The sequence below is a fragment of the Macrobrachium nipponense genome, chromosome 45, assembly GCF_015104395.2.
Source record: "Macrobrachium nipponense isolate FS-2020 chromosome 45, ASM1510439v2, whole genome shotgun sequence".
Classification (NCBI taxonomy): Eukaryota; Metazoa; Arthropoda; class Malacostraca; order Decapoda; family Palaemonidae; genus Macrobrachium; species Macrobrachium nipponense.
The window spans coordinates 19,075,145-19,094,114 of record NC_061105.1 but is presented as its reverse complement, the minus strand read 5'-3'; the positions used below and the strand labels follow the sequence as shown (position 1 = coordinate 19,094,114).

At 40.4% G+C, this 18,970-nt stretch overlaps 1 protein-coding gene across 1 annotated transcript in view; it reads right to left on the bottom strand.

Annotated features, from left to right (window-relative positions):
• The window catches only part of LOC135214437 (M-phase phosphoprotein 8-like), a 75,769-nt gene that overhangs the window by 39,435 nt on the left and 17,364 nt on the right, over positions 1-18,970 (bottom strand). Inside the window, exon 2 of the mRNA XM_064248729.1 lies at positions 74-250. Coding sequence (XP_064104799.1) covers positions 74-250 — 177 coding nt within the window. The remainder of the gene's footprint in view (positions 1-73; positions 251-18,970) is intronic.

Below are 18,970 nucleotides of genomic sequence, written 5' to 3'. Positions count from 1 at the left end.
TTTAGTCACAAGAACACTTTACTTTCAGATAAATATTTCACCAAAAATAAAAACTCAAAAGTAAAAAAGTTACCTTGTACTCTGAGGTACGACCAGATATCTCAAGAAACTCGTTGATAAGATCATCACAGTTGAGGTCAGAAGCAGGTAACCACGAGTCGTCTTTCTCTCCATAGCCGACCCAGCGAACTCTGAACTTCACAGGGCACTTCCATTTCTTTCTGGTTTCCATGTCAACAATCTGTTCGACCTGAAAAACAAAAACATTTAAGTGTTCTTATAGATGACAACAAAAATGGCGCTTATAAACATGCTGTATAATCACAATACACAAAGATCCTCCAAGAAAAGAAACACCAATAAAATTTTATATGCCAGTTAAATTCAATTTACAAAACTGTTAATTTGTTTTCAAAAGGGAGATTAGGATGCATTCCCCTTATTACAACTGTCATGTTCTCATTATTCATATTTTTTTGTGAATGTTACAGATAGTTTTTCTTATTTTTATTGTGATTTTTACTGACAGTTTTCCAATTTTTCAACATTTTCTTAAATCTGACATCCACTTTAAAATGCAAATGTTTATTTGGCTTTTTACAGCTGAAGGATCTCCATCCTGTCTGGTCGGTTTTCATAAACGGTATCACTGCACTATTACTATTCATGACAATGGCACATCAATTTAATTAGTTTTCTGACTCTGAACCTTTTTACTGTTTCCAAGCAAAAGTATCTGGAAGGGAGTAATGACAGGCATGGGTTGATGTCCTTCTTAAAGGGCATGACTACGTCATTAGGCCCAATTATCAAGTAAATGACTGTTTTTACCTTATGACTGAAGGTATTTGCTTCTAATTTCTACTACTTATTCTACAACTAATAGTGAAAATTCTCTCACTGGGAAATTTAGGAAATTGACCTCTTAAGTTCACATTTTTTTTTCTTTTGTAGTTAAAAAAATCAAGATGTCACTTCAGAAAAAATGCAAACAAAATGCTGAAGTACAAAATTATTTTCCCAATGACAAAATAAAGATACATAAATAGTTATACTACACTCTGTAAAAGTTTCATTGAATTTCGTTTAGTCTTCTAGGAGAAATAAGCAACTAGTTTTGAAAACGTATGTTTTGAGAAAACAGCCAAAATAAAAAAAGGGGGGGGGGGGGGGACTTTCAAGAGTATCCTTAAACAATCATGGCATCTCCCCATATGTATCATTATAACCCATTTTCTCTATGACACTACCGCTAGCAAGAATGGGATATATTTTAGTGGGTGACGATTATTTTTGTACCAGTTATTTTAACAATTTTTTAACACATATTTTTACAATTGGATTCACAGTGCAGTGCAAGTGATAATCAAAATTGTCAATAAACCAATCTAAAATATTTTTGCTTCAGGATATGTTTACTTATACATAAAACAGTTGAAAACTGTTGATATCACAATTTTTTAAGTAATTGTATTTTTCCTAACTATGCAAACCTGAGGACCTTTACATTAGGAATTACTTTCAGCGCAGGTTTGAATTCAGCCGTTGAAGATTTAACAAGGAAGTTAAGCAGTAGCTGCTTGTCCGGTAGTTGGGAGTCCTGCCCGACTGGACGTAAACTTTCCACTTTGCTTTAGGCCCAGGAACAGATTGAAGGGTGGCATGAGGTGGACATAAATGTTAGGAAAAATAAAATGATATTGTTATGATACAATAAAGTTTTATACATACTTACCTGGCAGATATATACATAGCTATTGACTCCGTCACGCCGACAGAATTTCGAATTTCGCGCACACGCTACAGGTAGGTCAGGTGATCCACCGCACTGCCGCTGGGTGGCAGGAATAGGAACCATTCCCGTTTTCCATCAGATTTTTTTCTACACCATCTGTCTCCTGAGGGGAGGCTGGGTGGGCCATTTAATTGTATATATCTGCCAGGTAAGTATGTATAAAACTTTATTGTATCATAACAATATCATTTTTATACATTCAACTTACCTGTCAGATATATACATAGCTGATTCACACCATTGGAGGAGGGTAAAGACAGCTAATAACTGATTTAAACAGAAATCACAACAATCGTTGTAGGTAATAATCAAAGAAAACCTTGGTTCCTACCTGTTTAGACTGAAGACTTCATGGCTAATGCCCAGGAGTCTGCTTAGTCTCAAGAGCCTCAGCGAGATATTGATCTATTGCTAAGAGTTCTTGTAGGTCTGCCAAAGGGGTCTTATCCACTTACTTGGCCGATCCTATAAGGGCTATGTCAAAGGGTTTCAATCCACTTATATGACAAGAACCTTTTTTCTAAGGAGCACAATCCCACGATTCACTTAACATAACAACAAAATGTTATTTCTAAGATTGCAAGGAGTCATCCCTGAACTCCTTGCAAACAACCAAAAACTCAATCACAATTACTTTACACATAATTTTTTATGAAAAAATAAATAAAAATAAACAAAAATAATTTTATTTTGTACTACCCCGCTTCTAAGACCTATTCACATTCTCTTACTGGCAAAAGCACCAAAGGCCGCCTGTGCGACATCAAGTACTCCTGTCAGCAGAAAATCTTGATACTGTCTCAAAAAGTGAGGTTCATGTACGAATTTAGACAAGGTCTTTAGTACCACTCCGTTTACAAGGCACATTTCTAGCTCCTTACTGGCAAGGGCCACGGCCGCCTGTGCGACACCAAGCACTCTTACCAGCAGTAACCCACAAACCTGCCTCAAAAAGTGGAGATTTACGTAATCAAAGACAGTCTCTATCAAAGCCCATCCTGTAAGATAAACTCACAGTTCCTTACCTAAACAAGGCCATGGCCGCCTGTGCAACATCCAGCCGTCAAGCAAGAAACTTAGAGCCTATCCCAAAGGTATGGTTTGGAAAAATTAGACTTTTATTAAAAGTTAAGGATCGGTATGCGTCCTCAGTCCCAGCACTGTATCCGCAGACACAAAAGGACCTAGAGAGAAGCACTTGTCATAGGTAATTTTAACATCTCTAAGATAGTGGGATGCGAATACCGAGTTGCATCTCCAATAGGTCGCATTAATAATATCCTTCATGGACATATTCTTTTGGAAAGATAATGATGTTGCCACAGCTCTTACCTCATGAGCCTTAACTCGTAATATTTTAAAGAATGCTCTGCACATTCGCTATGAGCTTCCTTAATCACTTCTAATAAAATACGCTAGCGCATTCTTGGACATTGGCCTTTTCGTGTCCCGCCCAACTGCGCACCATAAACTTTGTTTACATGCCTTCAACTCTTCTTTCTTTTTAAGATAGAACCTAAAAGCTCTAACTGGGCATAAAGTTCTTTCAATTTCGTCTCCCACTAATCTTGAAAGACTTTTCACTTCAAAACTCCTTGGCCAGGGTTTCGAAGGGTTTTCATTTCTTGCCAAAAATAGAGTTTGGAAAGAACAGATGGCTGCGTCTTTCTTAAAACCCACCCGAGAATCTAGGGCATGGATTTCACTTGTTCTCTTAGCCGTAGCTAAGGCTATGAGAAAAATACACTTTCTCGTCCAGTCTCTGAACGAGGCACGGTCGGGAGGTTCAAATTTTTCTGATGTGAGGAATTTGAGTACAACATCCAGATTCCAGCTTGGAGGAATTGCGGATATAGATTTTGAAGTTTCAAACGATCTTATTAGATCGTGCAAATCTTTATCCTCTGCCAAGTTCAAACCTCTATTTCTAAATACCGCTGAGAGCATGCTTCGGTATCCTCTTATGGTAGACACGGAAAGATTGGATTCTTCTCTCAGGAAAAACAGAAATCTGCTATATTGGTCACAGAGGTATCGGAGGAGACAGCTTATTCTTCTACACCATCTTCTGAACACATCCCACTTCGAGTTGGTAGACCCGAATAGTTGACGATCTTCGGGCTCTAGCAATTGCTTTCGAAGCTTTGCTTGAAAAGCCTCTCGCTCTGACCAATCTTTCGATAGTCGAAAGGCAGTCAGAGCGAGAGCGGGGAGGTTTTGATGAAACCTCTCGAAGTGGGGTTGTCTGAGAAGATCTATCCTGTTTGGAAGAGATCTTGGGTAGTCTACTATCCATTCCTGTACCTCTGTGAACCAATCTTGGGATGGCCAAAACGGGGCGATGAGAGTTTAGTCTCGTCCCCTACTTATTGATGCTACGAACGGAACTCCTTCATCACTACTCCTAGCAGCTTGAATGGAGGGAAAGCGTAAGCGTCGAGTCCCGACCAATCCAGTAGCATGGTATCCACCGCTATCGCTCTCGGGTCTTCTACTAAGGAGCAGAAGTTCTCTATCCTTTTTGAAAGGAACGTCGCAAACAAATCTATCTGCGGTCTTCCCCACAGGTTCCACAGTCTTTGGCAGACTTGTTCGTGCAGAGTCCACTCCATGGGAAGAACTTGGTTTGTCCTGCTGAGCCTGTCTGCTCTGACATTCCTTTCCCCTTTTAAAAATCTGGTCAGGAGGGTAATATTCCTCTCCTCCGTCCATGACAACAGGTCCTTCGTTATCTCGAATAGGGAAAACGAGTGCGTCCCCCCTTGCTTTTTTATATAAGCCAACGCCGTGGTGTCTGCGTTGACTTGAATCACTTGATTTTTTACTTCTGACTCGAAGAATCTCAATGCCAGAAACACTGCATATAGTTCTTTGGCATTTATATGCCAGTCCTTTTGTTCTTTCTTCCATTTGCCAGAGGCTTCTTTTGCCCCTAGAGTCGCTCCCCATCCCGTCTCTGAAGCGTCTGAGAACAAGATTTGGTTTGGGTTCCGAACCTCTAGGGACACTCCCTCGTTCTTTTTGAGCGGGAGCAGCCACCACTTTAGGTGTTTCTTCACCTCTATTGTTACCGGAAAAGTGTCCGACAGACGGCCCTTCTTCCAAGTCAATGATCTTTTTAGGAAGAATTGCAGAGGCCGTAGACGAAGTCTTCCTAGGGACACAAATTGCTCCAGGGAAGAAAGAGTCCCTAGAAGGCTTAGCCATTCCCTGGCCGAACTCCTGTCCTTCTTTAGAAAGGATGTCACTTTCTGAATCCCTCGAAGAATACGTTTCTTGGGACGGAAAACCCGAAAATCCCGAGAATTCATCTGAATCCCCAAATAGACTAAGTCCTGACTGGACCATCTGCGATTTCTCAAGATTCACGAGAAGTCCTAACGATTTTGTCAATTCGAGTGTCTTCTTCAGATCCTCCAAACATTGTTCCTGGGATTTTGCTCTTATCAGCCAATCGTCTAGGTAAAGAGAGATGCTTATACCTTCCAGGTGTAGCCATCTGGCTACGTTCCGCATCAGGTACGTAAATACCTGTGGAGCCGTGGAGAGACCGAAGCACAAGACCCTGAACTGGTAGACCTTCCCTTGTATCACAAACCTGAGATACTTCTTCGATGACGGGTGAATAGGAACGTGAAAATAGGCATCCTGCAGGTCTAGAGAGACCATCCAGTCTCCCCTTCGCAGGGCTGAAAGTACCGAGGCAGAAGTCTCCATCGAGAACTTTTTCTTTTCCACATAACTGTTCAGGATGCTCACATCCAAGACTGGCCTCCATCCTCCGGATGCCTTTGGTACTAAAAATAGGCGGTTGTAAAACCCCGGAGAGGAAGGATCCTGAACCTCTTCTATTGCCTCTTTGTCCTTCATTCCTATCACCATCTGAAGAAGTGTCTCTCTCAGAACAGGGTCCTTGTACTTCGCCGACAGTTCCTTTGGGGATTTTGACAAAGGTGGTTTGTCTTGAAATGGTATAATGTAACCTTTCCCCAAGACTGCTAGCGTCCAAGGATCGGCTTTCCTTATCGCCCAGGCCCCTACAAAGTTTAGGAGTCTGGCCCCTACAGATGTTTGGAGGACTTTGCTGCTATTTTGATCTCTTGAAAGACCGAAAGGAGGACCTTCCTCGCTTTTCTGCTGTCTTCCTTTTTGTTGGAGGACGAGAGGTGGAACCTCTCCGAAAGGGCACTACCGGTGTACGAGTAGTCTTCCTCGTCACTGGCACTGCTGGTCTCGTTTTCTTGGAGGATTGAACTAAGAGATCTTGGGTTGCCTTTTCAGTAAGCGACTTTGAAATCTCCTTCACCAAGTGCGAAGGAAAAAGGTGATCTGAGAGAGGAGCGTACAAAAGGGCTGACCTTTGTGAAGGAGATACCGCTTTGGTTAGAAATGAACCAAATAAAGACACGTCAGGCTCCAAAACGTCTGGTTCATTTGCCTTCTTGGCCAGCACTCCAAGGGACCAATCCATGAAGTTAAATACTTCTAGTACATGGAAAAGTCCCTTAAGGTGCTGATCCAATTCTGACATGCTCAAATACGCTTTAGCTGAGTTCAAGGCATGTCTCCTTGATGCTTCAACCAAGCTCGAAAAATCCACCTCTGCGGAAGATGGAAGCATAAGCCCCATCGCTTCCTCTGTCCTATACCATATTCCTCCCCTACCTCCGAGCTTACATGGAGGAGAGCAAAAAACTGTCTTTTGAGCTTCCTTCTTCACTTTCATCCAATTATTTAATGATTGAATAGCCTTTTTCATTGTATGGCTGGCTTCATCCTCAAATACGAAATAAGATTAGGAATCTTCGTACTCGAGAAACAGAGATCTTGGAGAAGGAGGAGCTACAGGGCTTAGAGAGTCTCCAAATTCTTGAAGGAGAAGAGAGGCTAACACTTTATAATTAGATACCCCCTCATTGTTCAGGGTTTCTTCCTCCGAAACGTCATCCAACTCCATCATAGAAGGAGAGCGAGCTCTCTTATGAGAATCTTTGTCTGTCGATCTATTTTCTTTAGGAGAAATACTCCTAGAAGGAGAGAGACTAACAGATCTAGAAGCTCTCCCTTTCTTTTCCACTAAATCATCTTGAGACATTGAAGTCGAAACTGTAACCTTCAATGTACTAGATTGCCTCCTTGAATTAGGGCCTCTATTTGCAGGAGAATCACTATCTGAAGACATTACATGCCTAAATAAAGATCTTTTGCTACTCCTTGCAACTTCTCGCTTTTCCAGCTCTTCACGTTCAGCTGGCGCATTGCGCCTGGCTGGCGCTTCGCGCTTGGTTGGCTCCTCTAGAGCGGCTGGCGCCTCGCGCTCGGCTAGCGCTTCGCGCCTGGTTGGCGCTTCGCGGCAGTCTAGCGCCTCGCGCCTGGATGGCGCTCCGCGGCTGGCTGACGCTTCGCGCCTGGTTGGCGCTCCGCGGCTGGCTGGCGCTTCGCGCCTGGGTGTCGTTTCACACTTGGTTGAATCCTGGCGCGCAGCTGGCGCATCGCGTCTGGCTAGCGTATCGCGCCTGGCTGGCGCTCCAGTCGTTTCCTTAGAGAAACTTCTCTTATTTGTCAAAGGCTGTTCTTCGTAACCATATTGCTCTGAAGAGTAGTCTTTATCTGAATCTTCATGTCCCGATGTCGGATTGCGCCTGGTTAGCGCTTCGCGCCTGGCTGGCTCTACGCGCCTGGCTGGCGCCTCGCGCTTAGCTGGCGTTTCACAACCTGCTAGCTCCTTACGGTTGACTGGCGCTCCGCGCCTGGCTGGCGCCTCGCGCCCCGAAAGAGCGGGTCAGTGAAAAATAGACCCCTCATCCGAAGAAGAATCTTCTTTTCTGGGAGGTTGATAATAAGGATTTTTTTACCTCTTTACCGGAAGATTAATATCCTTTCTTCTTGGAGGATCTCTGGAAAGAACTCCCTCTGGGCTTGGGAGCTTGAAAGAGGTCTAGGCCTGGGAGCGTTGTGAAGCCAATCAGACGCCTCCTCCACTTCACTGGGGAAATTCACATCACTTTCCACAGCACTAACACTTTGCTTACCTTCTATGGCAGCCATTTTACGCTCCATTTTCATAAGCGCTGCTTTAAGGCTTGCAATCTCCGAAGCAGAGTCCGTAGGATCTGCATTAGGAGAAGGTCCTGAAATATTAGAAGGAGCGTTCATAATGTTAGAGGAGGGTACAATATTACTCACCAAACCACTTGAAGATAGAGAGCTAGGCTTGGTTTTGGAAGATGACTTCCTTAACCGGTCTTTCTCTAATTTCTTTAAATAAGAAGTTAGAGACTTCCCACCCTTCAGCACTCAAACTCTCACATTCACGACAAGTGTTATCTATAGAGCATTCATACTTCCTGCATATTCTACATACAGTGTGAGGATCAACCGAAGCTTTCGGCATTCTCACCTTGCACCCTTCATTCACACACATTCTCACCACACTACCAGAATCAGACATCATGATGAAAATTCCAAGCCAAAATCCAAATAACGGTCCACAATAGCGTATGCCAGTACAACGATCCAAATACGTCACCAAAGGGTCCAAACGAAGATCAATTGTAATTCAAAAACGAAATCCAGCCGGAGATACCAACAACGATGTTGCCAGTATGGCCGACAGAAAAAATCTGATGGAAAACGGGAATGGTTCCTATTCCTGCCACCCAGCGGCAGCGCGGTGGATCACCTGACCTACCTGTAGCGTGTGCGCGAAATTCGAAATTCTGTCGGCACGACGGAGTCAATAGCTATGTATATATCTGACAGGTAAGTTGAATGTATAAAAACTTACTTTAAAAATTGTGATATTAACAGTTTTCAACTGTTAATATCATACATCAACATGCATGAAAAGATTCACATTATAAAAACTGACAATAAAGGTAATGAAACTATTTTCACCTTATACAGTCCCTACTTACGAAAAATCCAAGTTACGAAAGCAAAGACGAAGATTTTTTTGCTTGTATATGAAAATAATTCAGGCTGCGAAAGGGTAAGTCCAAGATTCTCCCAGACCGCCGAGAACATTTTTTAAACTCGCGCGCCGCCAACTCAGTAGACTTGCCACCATCCTCTCGCTTTCCCATTGGTTCCTGATGCTAGTCACCACCATAAGATCCTGCTCTCCTATTGGTCAGCATCTGTCACATCATGCCTCTATGTACAGGCGTTCCTTGACCATTTTTTGCGGCAGCGTTATCGTAAACACTGGAATTCGTTCGTTCATATATATTTCGTTTGTTAACGTAAATTTGCGTTAGTGATTTCGCTTTCGTTGTACTGTAAGTTACTTTATCGTGTTGAGTGTGAACTTAATTACATTATTAGCCATGGGTCCCAAGAATGTTGCTGAAGTTCACGGAAAGAAGAGAATGCTTTCTATAGAGAACAAAGATGGAGATAATCAAGAAGTGTTAATATTTCCTGCCATTTGTGAATGTGTTTCGTAAAGTTTAGCGTTAATGTTTTCTGCCATTTTTTAATGTGTTTCGTAAAGTTAAGTGTTCATGTTTTCTGCCATTTGTCCTCCTCCTCTGTCTCCATTTTCGGAGATTGCCTCACTCGAAAGGTAAGGTTCCACATTTTACTAGGCAGTCCCCGGCTTACGACGGTTCCGGCTTACGACGGTTCCGGCTTACGACGTTCCGAGGTTACGACGCTTTTTCTTAAATATTCAATGGAAATTCCGTCCTGGGTTACGACGCTTGTTCCGAGGTTACGACGCTGACGCTTCCGACGCTCCGAGTTAACGACGCTTTAAAAACGCATGCTATAGATAAAAATCCTTTATAGTTTAGCACAGTACATAATAAAATAGTTTTGGTTACATTACAAACAAAAATTTTGAGGTTATGATGATTTTTGACACTTTTTTTTTTTTCGTATTTTTTTAATTTTTTTTAATTTTTTTTTAGTGACGCCGCATATGCGGAACTAGTAGTGCGCGAATGAATACACTAGCTTGGGATGCGCAGTGTTAAAACAGTCCAAAAGCGCAAATATAATGAAAAATCACTTGCTTGTTTCCAGTACATAATTAAAAAAAAAAACTAAGTTTTTCTGGTTAGATTACACACAAATTCCAAGGTTACGACGTTTTGTTATGCTTCTTTTAACGATACATCATATGCAGAACTAGTTTTTGAGCGGAGGTGCATAAATTAATTAACGCTATTAAATGTATGGTAAATTGACCCGAACAACGACTCGGACGGTCGAGGACGCCAAGCGTAACAATACGAAAGGACGCCACTTCAATCGCGTGCTGCCTGCATTTCACTAGTTGTGTGCTGAGACGTTGCTGAAATTCCTTGCCATTTTCGCAAATTTACAATGGCTCCTAAACGCCAAAGTACTTTCCTCCGATGATAGTTCAATCCAAGAAGAGGAAGGTCATCACGATGGAGGTCAAATATGACGTGATAAAGCGTTCGGAGAAGGGAGAAACTAACACCGAAATAGGCGTTCTTTAGGCTTGAGCAGGACCACGGTGGTAACCATTGTGAAGATAAGGAACGTATTCCTGAAGCATGTTAAGGATGCTGCACCGATGAAGTCAACGGTGATAAACGAGAAGCAACGTAGCCAGAGCATTGTTGAAATGAGAAATTGCTCATGATCTGGCTGGAGGACCAGAACCAGCGACGTGTTACGGTGAGCTTAAGTGTGATCCAGGAGAAGGCTAGAGCGCTGCATGAGGCAGTAGTGAAAAGTTTGGCGAAGGCAGTGCTGGTGGTGAATTTTCCGCGAGTAGAGGTTGGTTTAACCGTTTTAAGGCTCGTGCAAATTTGCATAATGTGAAGCTGCAAGGTGAAGCTGCTAGTGCTGATAGCGAAGCAGCAGAAAGTTTTCCAGGTGGTTTGGCCTGAGATAATTAAGGATGGTGGTTTACCACGGCTGACCAAGTCTTAAAATGTGGATGAGACTGGATGATTTTGGAAAAGAATGCCAAATCGAACGTACCTTTCCAAGGAGGAGAAGTCAGCACCTGGCCATAAAGCTGGAAAGGAGCGACTGACTTTGCTGTTTGGCGGGCCAATGCAAGTGGTGATTTGAAACTGAAGCCCTTGCTGGTGATTTGGCGAGAATCCCAGGGCTTTCAAGGGCATTTTCAAGAGTCAACTCCCTGTGATTTGGAAATCTAACAAGAAGGCGTGGGTTACCTTAATGGTCTTCGAAGATTGGTTCAATGACCATTTCGTGCCAGCAGTGGAGCGGTATTTGACTTCGAAGGGTCTGCCTTTTAAGGCCCTCTTAGTCCTGGACAATGCCCCTGGTCACCCTTCAAATTTGAGCGCATGCATCCTAATGTGAAGGTGGTGTACCTCCCACCCAATACCACATCGCTGATACAGCCAATGGACCAGAGAGTAATAGCTAATTTCAAGGCTTACTACCTTAGAAGGACATACGTTTTGCTTTGAGGGCCATAGAAGCTAACAAGGAGTTGACACTGAAGCAATTCTGGAAGGGCTACAACATTGCAGATGCAGTGAAGAACATTGCAAGTGCTTGGGACGAGGTGAAGACGACCACTTTAAATGGGCAAAAATGGAGGAAACTGTGTCCACAGTTTGTGCACAGTTTTGAAGGCTTTGACCAGGCAGAAGACGTCGAGACTGTGACGAGGAAGATCGTAGGGCTAAGCAAGAGGCTGAAACTAGATCTTGAACTGATGATGTAACAGAGCTGCTGGCTTCCCATGGAGAGGAATTGTCTGCAGAGGACTTACTAGAACTTGAACAACAAATGATTGAGGAGAGGAGGCGGCACCAGAGCCAAAACCCAGGTCATTAACTGTGAAAGGCTTGTCAGAGGGTTTTACTCATCTGGAGAGAGCCTTGGCTTCTTTTTGAGGCAGAAGAAGACCCTAACGTTTCTAGGTTTGACAAAAATCAAGAGAGGAATCATGGATTTGGTGACTTTCTACAAGGAGGACCCTGAAGGAGAAGCAGACGAAGAGAAGTGTGCAGTCCAGGCTTGACACTTCTTTCACAAGTCTCCAGTACCACCACCTACCCACTCCTAGTCCTGGTAAGGAATTCTGAACTGTTTTACTAATTTTATGTGTTTACATAGTGTACATATTAAAATGTGTTAATTTTTTAATGTAACAAACTAAATGTAAGAGTAAATTGTAATTCATTAATTTCATCATTGTAATTTTATTGCAGAAGTGGTGACAGTTCCAGATTCCCCCTGTACTACCTGTGACAGTTCCAGATCTTCCCTGTACTACCTGTGACAGTTCCAGATCTCCCTGTTACTACCTGTGACAGTTTCCAGATCCCCCTGTACCTGGGCCCCTCTGTAGCAGCCCGCCCACCTGTACGTGTACAATCAGGTAAGCAATTTCATTTTTCTATCATTTCATGTGGAAATTGTTTACACCCCTACATACATACGTACACTAACTTACATAGTGGTACAATGTGTTTGTTGTTCGCCTAACCTTATTTTTTTTTTTTTTCATTTCAGACCACCCTTTGTAGTGACAGCGACCCAGATGACCCTGAGCTTTCATGGTTTTGATGCCTCGCCCTATTCATCAGGTAAGGAATCCTTAACAAAAATTGTATAAAATGTTTTATAAATTGCTAATAGAAATTTTATTAAAAAGTGTACTACATATATAATATATAATATATTTATGTACCCTATCATTCTTTCCAGATGTAGATGTTCCCTCATCAGTGATACGAGTATCACCTCTCCAGAGCCCAAAATCAGTTGATACGAGTAGTATCACCTCTCCCATTTCCTTCAGGTAAAAAGAAATTGCTTCATTTTTTATATTGAACATACGTATTTACCCAACACCATATGTCAAACAGTAATAACATGTGCAGTAGTTACAGTAGTAGTAAAAACTATCATTTTTATATATTTTTTTATCATTCCAGACTCCCAAAGGCACCTGCCCATCCCACTCCATCCCTAGCCCAGCCACCCCACTCTCAGTACCATATGGCCATCCCCAGTTAGCAAGCCAAACCACTAGAATTTGGTAAGGACATTTTTTTTTTATTAATGTTTTATTATTACTATGTAATAACCATGTTATGTATGTAACCATACATACTTATAATCATATGTACTATACATATCATTCCAGACTGGCATTGAACCCTGTGACTTACATAAAACCAGACCTCTTTACATAGCCTACATGTCTTCATTTTGCTGAAGGTAAGGGGAATTCCTTCAGTTTCAGTTGTATTTAACGTGTTTGCATACGTACAATAATTTTGTTGTACACCTAAGGGGTTACATACTGTCCTTTTAATATTAATTTCTTCATTCCAGAACTGCCCATCATCCTAGCCTGTTATCTGTGATAAAGCACACTGAAAGTTAGGTTTGTTTGGGAATACATCCTTATCATGAATGCTCTACACCTCCACCTCCCATCGCCCACAACCTAGGTAACAGCTTTGAGACTCACTAAAAGTTGGTAAGTTATGTAAGGAATTTCTAAATTAAGTTTTTATACTACAATGTTATATGTGATATTAAACCAATGTATGGTGCATATTACTGTATGAAACTTACTATGCATAGAGTTACTACTGACAAAAATTATTTTTTGTACATTCCAGAACCCCTGAATGATGTAGGCTATGGGGCCACATAAGACTTTGTCCAATCCAGGGGTTACATTGAAACGACAACTTTAAACTAAAAGTAAGGAATTAATTAACATACATTAAACTCTTTAGTACTCTTGATATATCTACAGTAATTAACATATTGCATTCACAACTTTCTGTAGTGGTATATTTTTTTTTGTTTTTTGTACACTAATTTTTGTTACTTTCCTTCCAGAACCAACATTTTTCACACAACTCCAGGTTGTTACTAACAAATTACTACTACAAGTGTCATCAAGGGATAACTACAAGTAGAAGCACCATTTTGGATGGGAAAAAACCCTTCAGGGAAAGTATACGTATACATGTAACATGTAGTGTAACAAAGTATGAACAGTAAGGTTTTTACATACAGTAGTACTACATATTACTACGTACATAACTTTTTTTTACAGGAATTTCCAACCAAGTTTTGATTATGTTACATACATGTTATAAACCACCTGTACGTATGGTTACTGTATGTAACTACTAAACATACTAACATGACTTAACTTTGATACTTTTTTGGTACATTCCAGAAAACCAGGGGACCCCCTCCATGATGCAGGCATGGGGCCCCACATAAAACTTTGTCCAGGGCTTACTAGTACAGAACATAGCACGGGACAACTGTAAAACTATGTACTACTGTACTAAAGTAAGGAATTATACATAGTAGTAAACATACATTAAGTAAGTTTTATATACGTACATACTAAAAAAAAGTGACCAAGATCTCTCACATGGGATAAAGTGATCAAGTCCCTCCCAATGGAATACATACTGTACACTCCCTGCTGAACAGGGGGTGTAGACCAATCATTTACAATATGCATACCAGTTGATATTAAACCACCTGTATGGTGCATATTACTGTATGTAACTTACTATGCATAGAGTACTTACTGCACAAAATTATTTTTTGTACATTCCAGAACCCCCATGAAGATGTAGGGCTATGGGGGCCACATAAGACTTTGTCATCCAGGGTTACATTTGAACGACAACTTTAAACTAAAAGGTAAGGAATAATTAAACATACATTAACTTAAGTTTGTTTATACATGTTATATATGTGATATTTAAACCACTGTATGGTGCATATTACTGTATGTAACTACTATGCATAGAGTACTTATGACATACTAATTATTTTTTTGTACATTCCAGGAACCCCCTGAATGATTTGTAGGCTATGGGGCCACATAAGACTTTGTGCATCCAGGGGTTACATAGCAGGACAATTTAAACTAAAAGTAAGGAATTAATTCACATACATTAACTTTTTTTACTCTTGATATAACTCAAAAGTAAGGAATTATAAACTTAAAAGTAAGGAATTAATTAACATACATTAACTTCTTTTACTCTTGATATCTATAATTTACATTGCATTCAGGACTTTGTGTAGTATTTTTGTACTAATTGTGTTTATACTTTTACCTTCCAGAGCTACCAGACTGGGATTTTTAGTGTACTCCAGGACTACCAAAATCAATACTACGAAGTGTACAGTGCATAATCATAGTGGTATAGTGTATAATCTAACCTAAGGATTAAGTGTAGTACATTGTGCCTTTATAGTGTCACAAGAGTTTTAATAAAGAATTATACCTTCAAGAACATCCTTTGCCATTGAAAATAAACCACACTACACATCATGCAAAATATACTTGCATGTCACACAGGTAAGTCTCTAAACTTTTTCTTAGTTTAAGGCATATTTCCAAGTGTCGTTCCGGCTTACGACGATTTTCGGCTTACGACGCGCCTCAAGAACGGAACCCCCGTCGTAACCCGGGGACTGCCTGTACAGTGGTCCCCCCGTATTCGTGGGGGATGCGTACCAGACCCCCCCGTGAATGTTTGGAACCCCTATAAAAACGCTAAAAACAAACTATTTTGTTAGTTGAAACTCAAGAAAAACCACAAAAAATTGTCATACTTGTTTTTTTTAATAGTTTTATCACAAAAAGTGCATTTTATGATGAAATTGATAAAAAAAAACCCAGGAATTTGTGGATATTTCTCATAGAAAAAGGCTGCGAATGCGCGAATTTTCAGCGAATAATGCGGGGAAACGTTCCCGAGAGAAATCCGCGAATGTGTGAGTCCGCGAATCGGGAGAACACGAATACGGGGGGGGGCCATGTATGTACGTACATGTAGGTACAGTATTTCTTGTACCATGTACACTAATACACTTTATTTACAGGTACATGCTACAATAAAGGCTGTTGGGTATTGAATGGTCCAAATTGTTGTATTTCATTGTTTATTGTTCAATTTAGCTTTATTATAAAATTTACTGTGGTGTTTTTGTAGGGCTTGGAACAAATTAGCCAATTTACATGTAAAACGTAGTTCAAGATACGAAAAAATCAGGTTACAAAGGCCGCTTTGGAACAAATTAATTTCATATCTTGAGGCACAACTGTATATCATTGACATATTCTCATACTAAATAGCTTATTCCTGGAATAATTCCATATCAATGAAATCAACCTTTAACTCTGAGTGGCAGGCGAATAAAATGTAAACATCCAGTTATATAGTTGCAATCACAGCGACGTTTATTTAGTAACCATTCAGAAATTTTAATAATAGTGCAATTTCGGAGAATTTTAATAGTAGTGTAATTTCAGTAGTAATACCACTGAGGATAACATTAATGTTTGATTCTAAATTAATCATCATTTTGGTAGTAAACAACTTCTCCAAACATTGTAGTAATAGTAATACAAATAATAATTGTGTAGATTATCATATTATTTTTCTTTGCAATTGGCGACAAAGCGTTAATGTAATATTATGTAAAACCATTTTTTACCTTTTATAGTATTGGCATATCTTCATAATAAAAAGCCTATTCAAGACAAAAATACTTTACAAGTTTACAGTATGCACTGATTACTCTATTTTGATGTGATCATATTAATATTACTGTATGGTAGAGTAGAATCAGTACAGTAACTAATTTTTATCATAAATGTATATTCAGCCACAAAATATAAAAAAAAATATGTATGAAGATCAACGTGAGGTCACCAAACCTAGTCTTGTTCGTATGTACGTACTATTGTACACAATATAATAGTGGTTACACTGTTCTACAAACTACCCACATATTTTACATACATATGTTCTAAACTTATCACAAAACAATCTACTTACTGTTTTTGTGCAGCTTATCTCCTTAACTAAATTGCGAATTTTTTTTCATAGAGCAAGATTCACGAATTACTGTATTGTCATTTTATTTTCATGACTAAATACTGTATCATAAACTTTTATGTACAAAATTAAAAATAATAATAATTCCAACTAAATTTTTTTTCTAAACAATTCTTTCTGTAATAAACGTCCATCAGCTGATTTTCAACGTAAACAAAAGACAAAAACAGACTTTTATTACTATATTTAACTTTTTATACAATAATATTACAGTAGGGCACTGTAATCATTACACTAAACATATTTTTCATCATAAATGTATTTATTCACGAAACAGATATAGTTTTGTGCAGCAGCCATATCATGAAAATAATGAGGAATTGTTAACTAATATACTTTTGTTTGCCGATCTGAAGAAGGGGAAATTGAAAATTGGAAAATTTTATAATGGATTCATGACATTATACACACAAAATTTAAACACAGAAACAAAGGAGGAATAAAACAAGCAAGGGAACCGTTTCAAGGATAATTCCCTTCTCAATAAACATAAGTTAAGTATATCTTTGTTTTACCAGACCACTGAGCTGATTAACAGCTCTCCTGGGCTGGCCCGAAGGATTAGATATTTTTTTTTACGTGTCTAGGAACCAATCTGTCACCTAGCAACGGGACCTACAGCTTATTGTGGGATCCGAACCACACTATATAAAAAATGTGGGATCGGAACCACACTATATCAAGAAATGAATTTCTATCACCAGAAATAAATTCCTCTGATTCTGCGTTTGGCAGAGCCGTCAATAAACACAGGCTAGACTGGATCAATCAATAGTGATATGATAGTTAAAGGTATACAGTCCCCGGTTATCGGCAGGGTGCTGATAAATGAAAACTGCCATTGACCAAAACCCTGCGCCAAGTTTCGGGCAACAGCGCCTCTGTTCAGCAAGGTACATTATGCCGCTGTAACTCTATAACATGCAGTCCCCGGGTTACGACGGGCTTCCGTTCTTGAGACGCGTCGTAACCCGAAAATCGTCGTGAGCTGGAACAGCATCAAAAATCCTAGGAAAACATGTTATTGTTCTAATACAATTAAGTTTGTTCATACTTACCTGGCAGATATATATATAGCTGTATTTTCTGAAGTCCGACAGAATTTAAAAATTCGCGGCACACGCAGTGGGCGGCCAGGTGGTAGTACCCATTCCCGCCGCTGGGAGGCGGATATCAGGAACTATTCCCATTTTCTATTCATATTTTATCAGTGCCACTGTCTCCTGAGGGGAGGTGGGTGGGCACTTTAATTATATATATCTGCCAGGTAAGTATGAACAAACTTAATTGTATTATTATAACAATAACATTTTGTTCATGAACTTACCTGACAGATATATATATAGCTGAATCCCACCTTCGGATGGTGGGAAGAGACAGAATAGATTTTAGGGAAACTAAATTAAGTAGTTGATATACATCTTGGTTCTCCTGACCTGTTTAGCATAGCCGACTTCGTGATTACTGTCACCAAAGTCTGCTTCTGCGTTACTAGAGTTGCCAGCGAGGTAGAGACCTGTAATGCTGTGCGCTCTAGATGAATCTGTCAACGGGTGCGTTGACCACAATGTGACTAGACCCATATGACCATACTTCTGAGGGCACCGAAGCTAAAACCCACCACCTGACCTAACCTATCAAAGTTAGTTCCATAACTTTCTAGGCTAAAGAAAAGGAACGCGCCTCAAGCGACCAACCCTTCAAAGTTAAAAGCACACCTATCCCTTTTCTATAGGATAGGATTCGTGTTGCTTCCTGCACCCAATAATATATCTACGGATATGTATGGTCCTAGCGGACTTACGGATCTGAAATGTCGTCTTCACATGCCCTGGCGGGAGTGTGAAAAGCGAACACAGAGTTGCTTCGCTAAAGCGTGGCACTCAGGATGTTACTGAGTGTCATGCTCTGTTGAAAATGCTTCCGAGGCGCGCCCTCACCTCTTGAGCATTCATATTAAGAAAAAAATCTCAAATCTTTATGCAAACATAATGAATGAGACCTCTTAAAAGAACTCCTTGGCTATAATGCCAGGGTGTTCTTGCACATGACCAGTCTGGTCTTTTTACGGAACACCGCAGATTGTCGGGAGTGTGAAGCGAACCCAGAGTTGCTTCGCTAAAGCGTGACACTCAGGATGTTACTGAGTGTCATGCTCTGTTGAAATGCTTCCGAGGCCGCGCCCTCACCTCTTGAGCATTGATATTAGAAAAATCTCAAATCTTTATGCAAACATAATGAATGAGACCTCTTAAAAGAACTCCTTGGACTATAATGCCAGGGTGTTTCTTGGACATGAACCAGTTTGGTC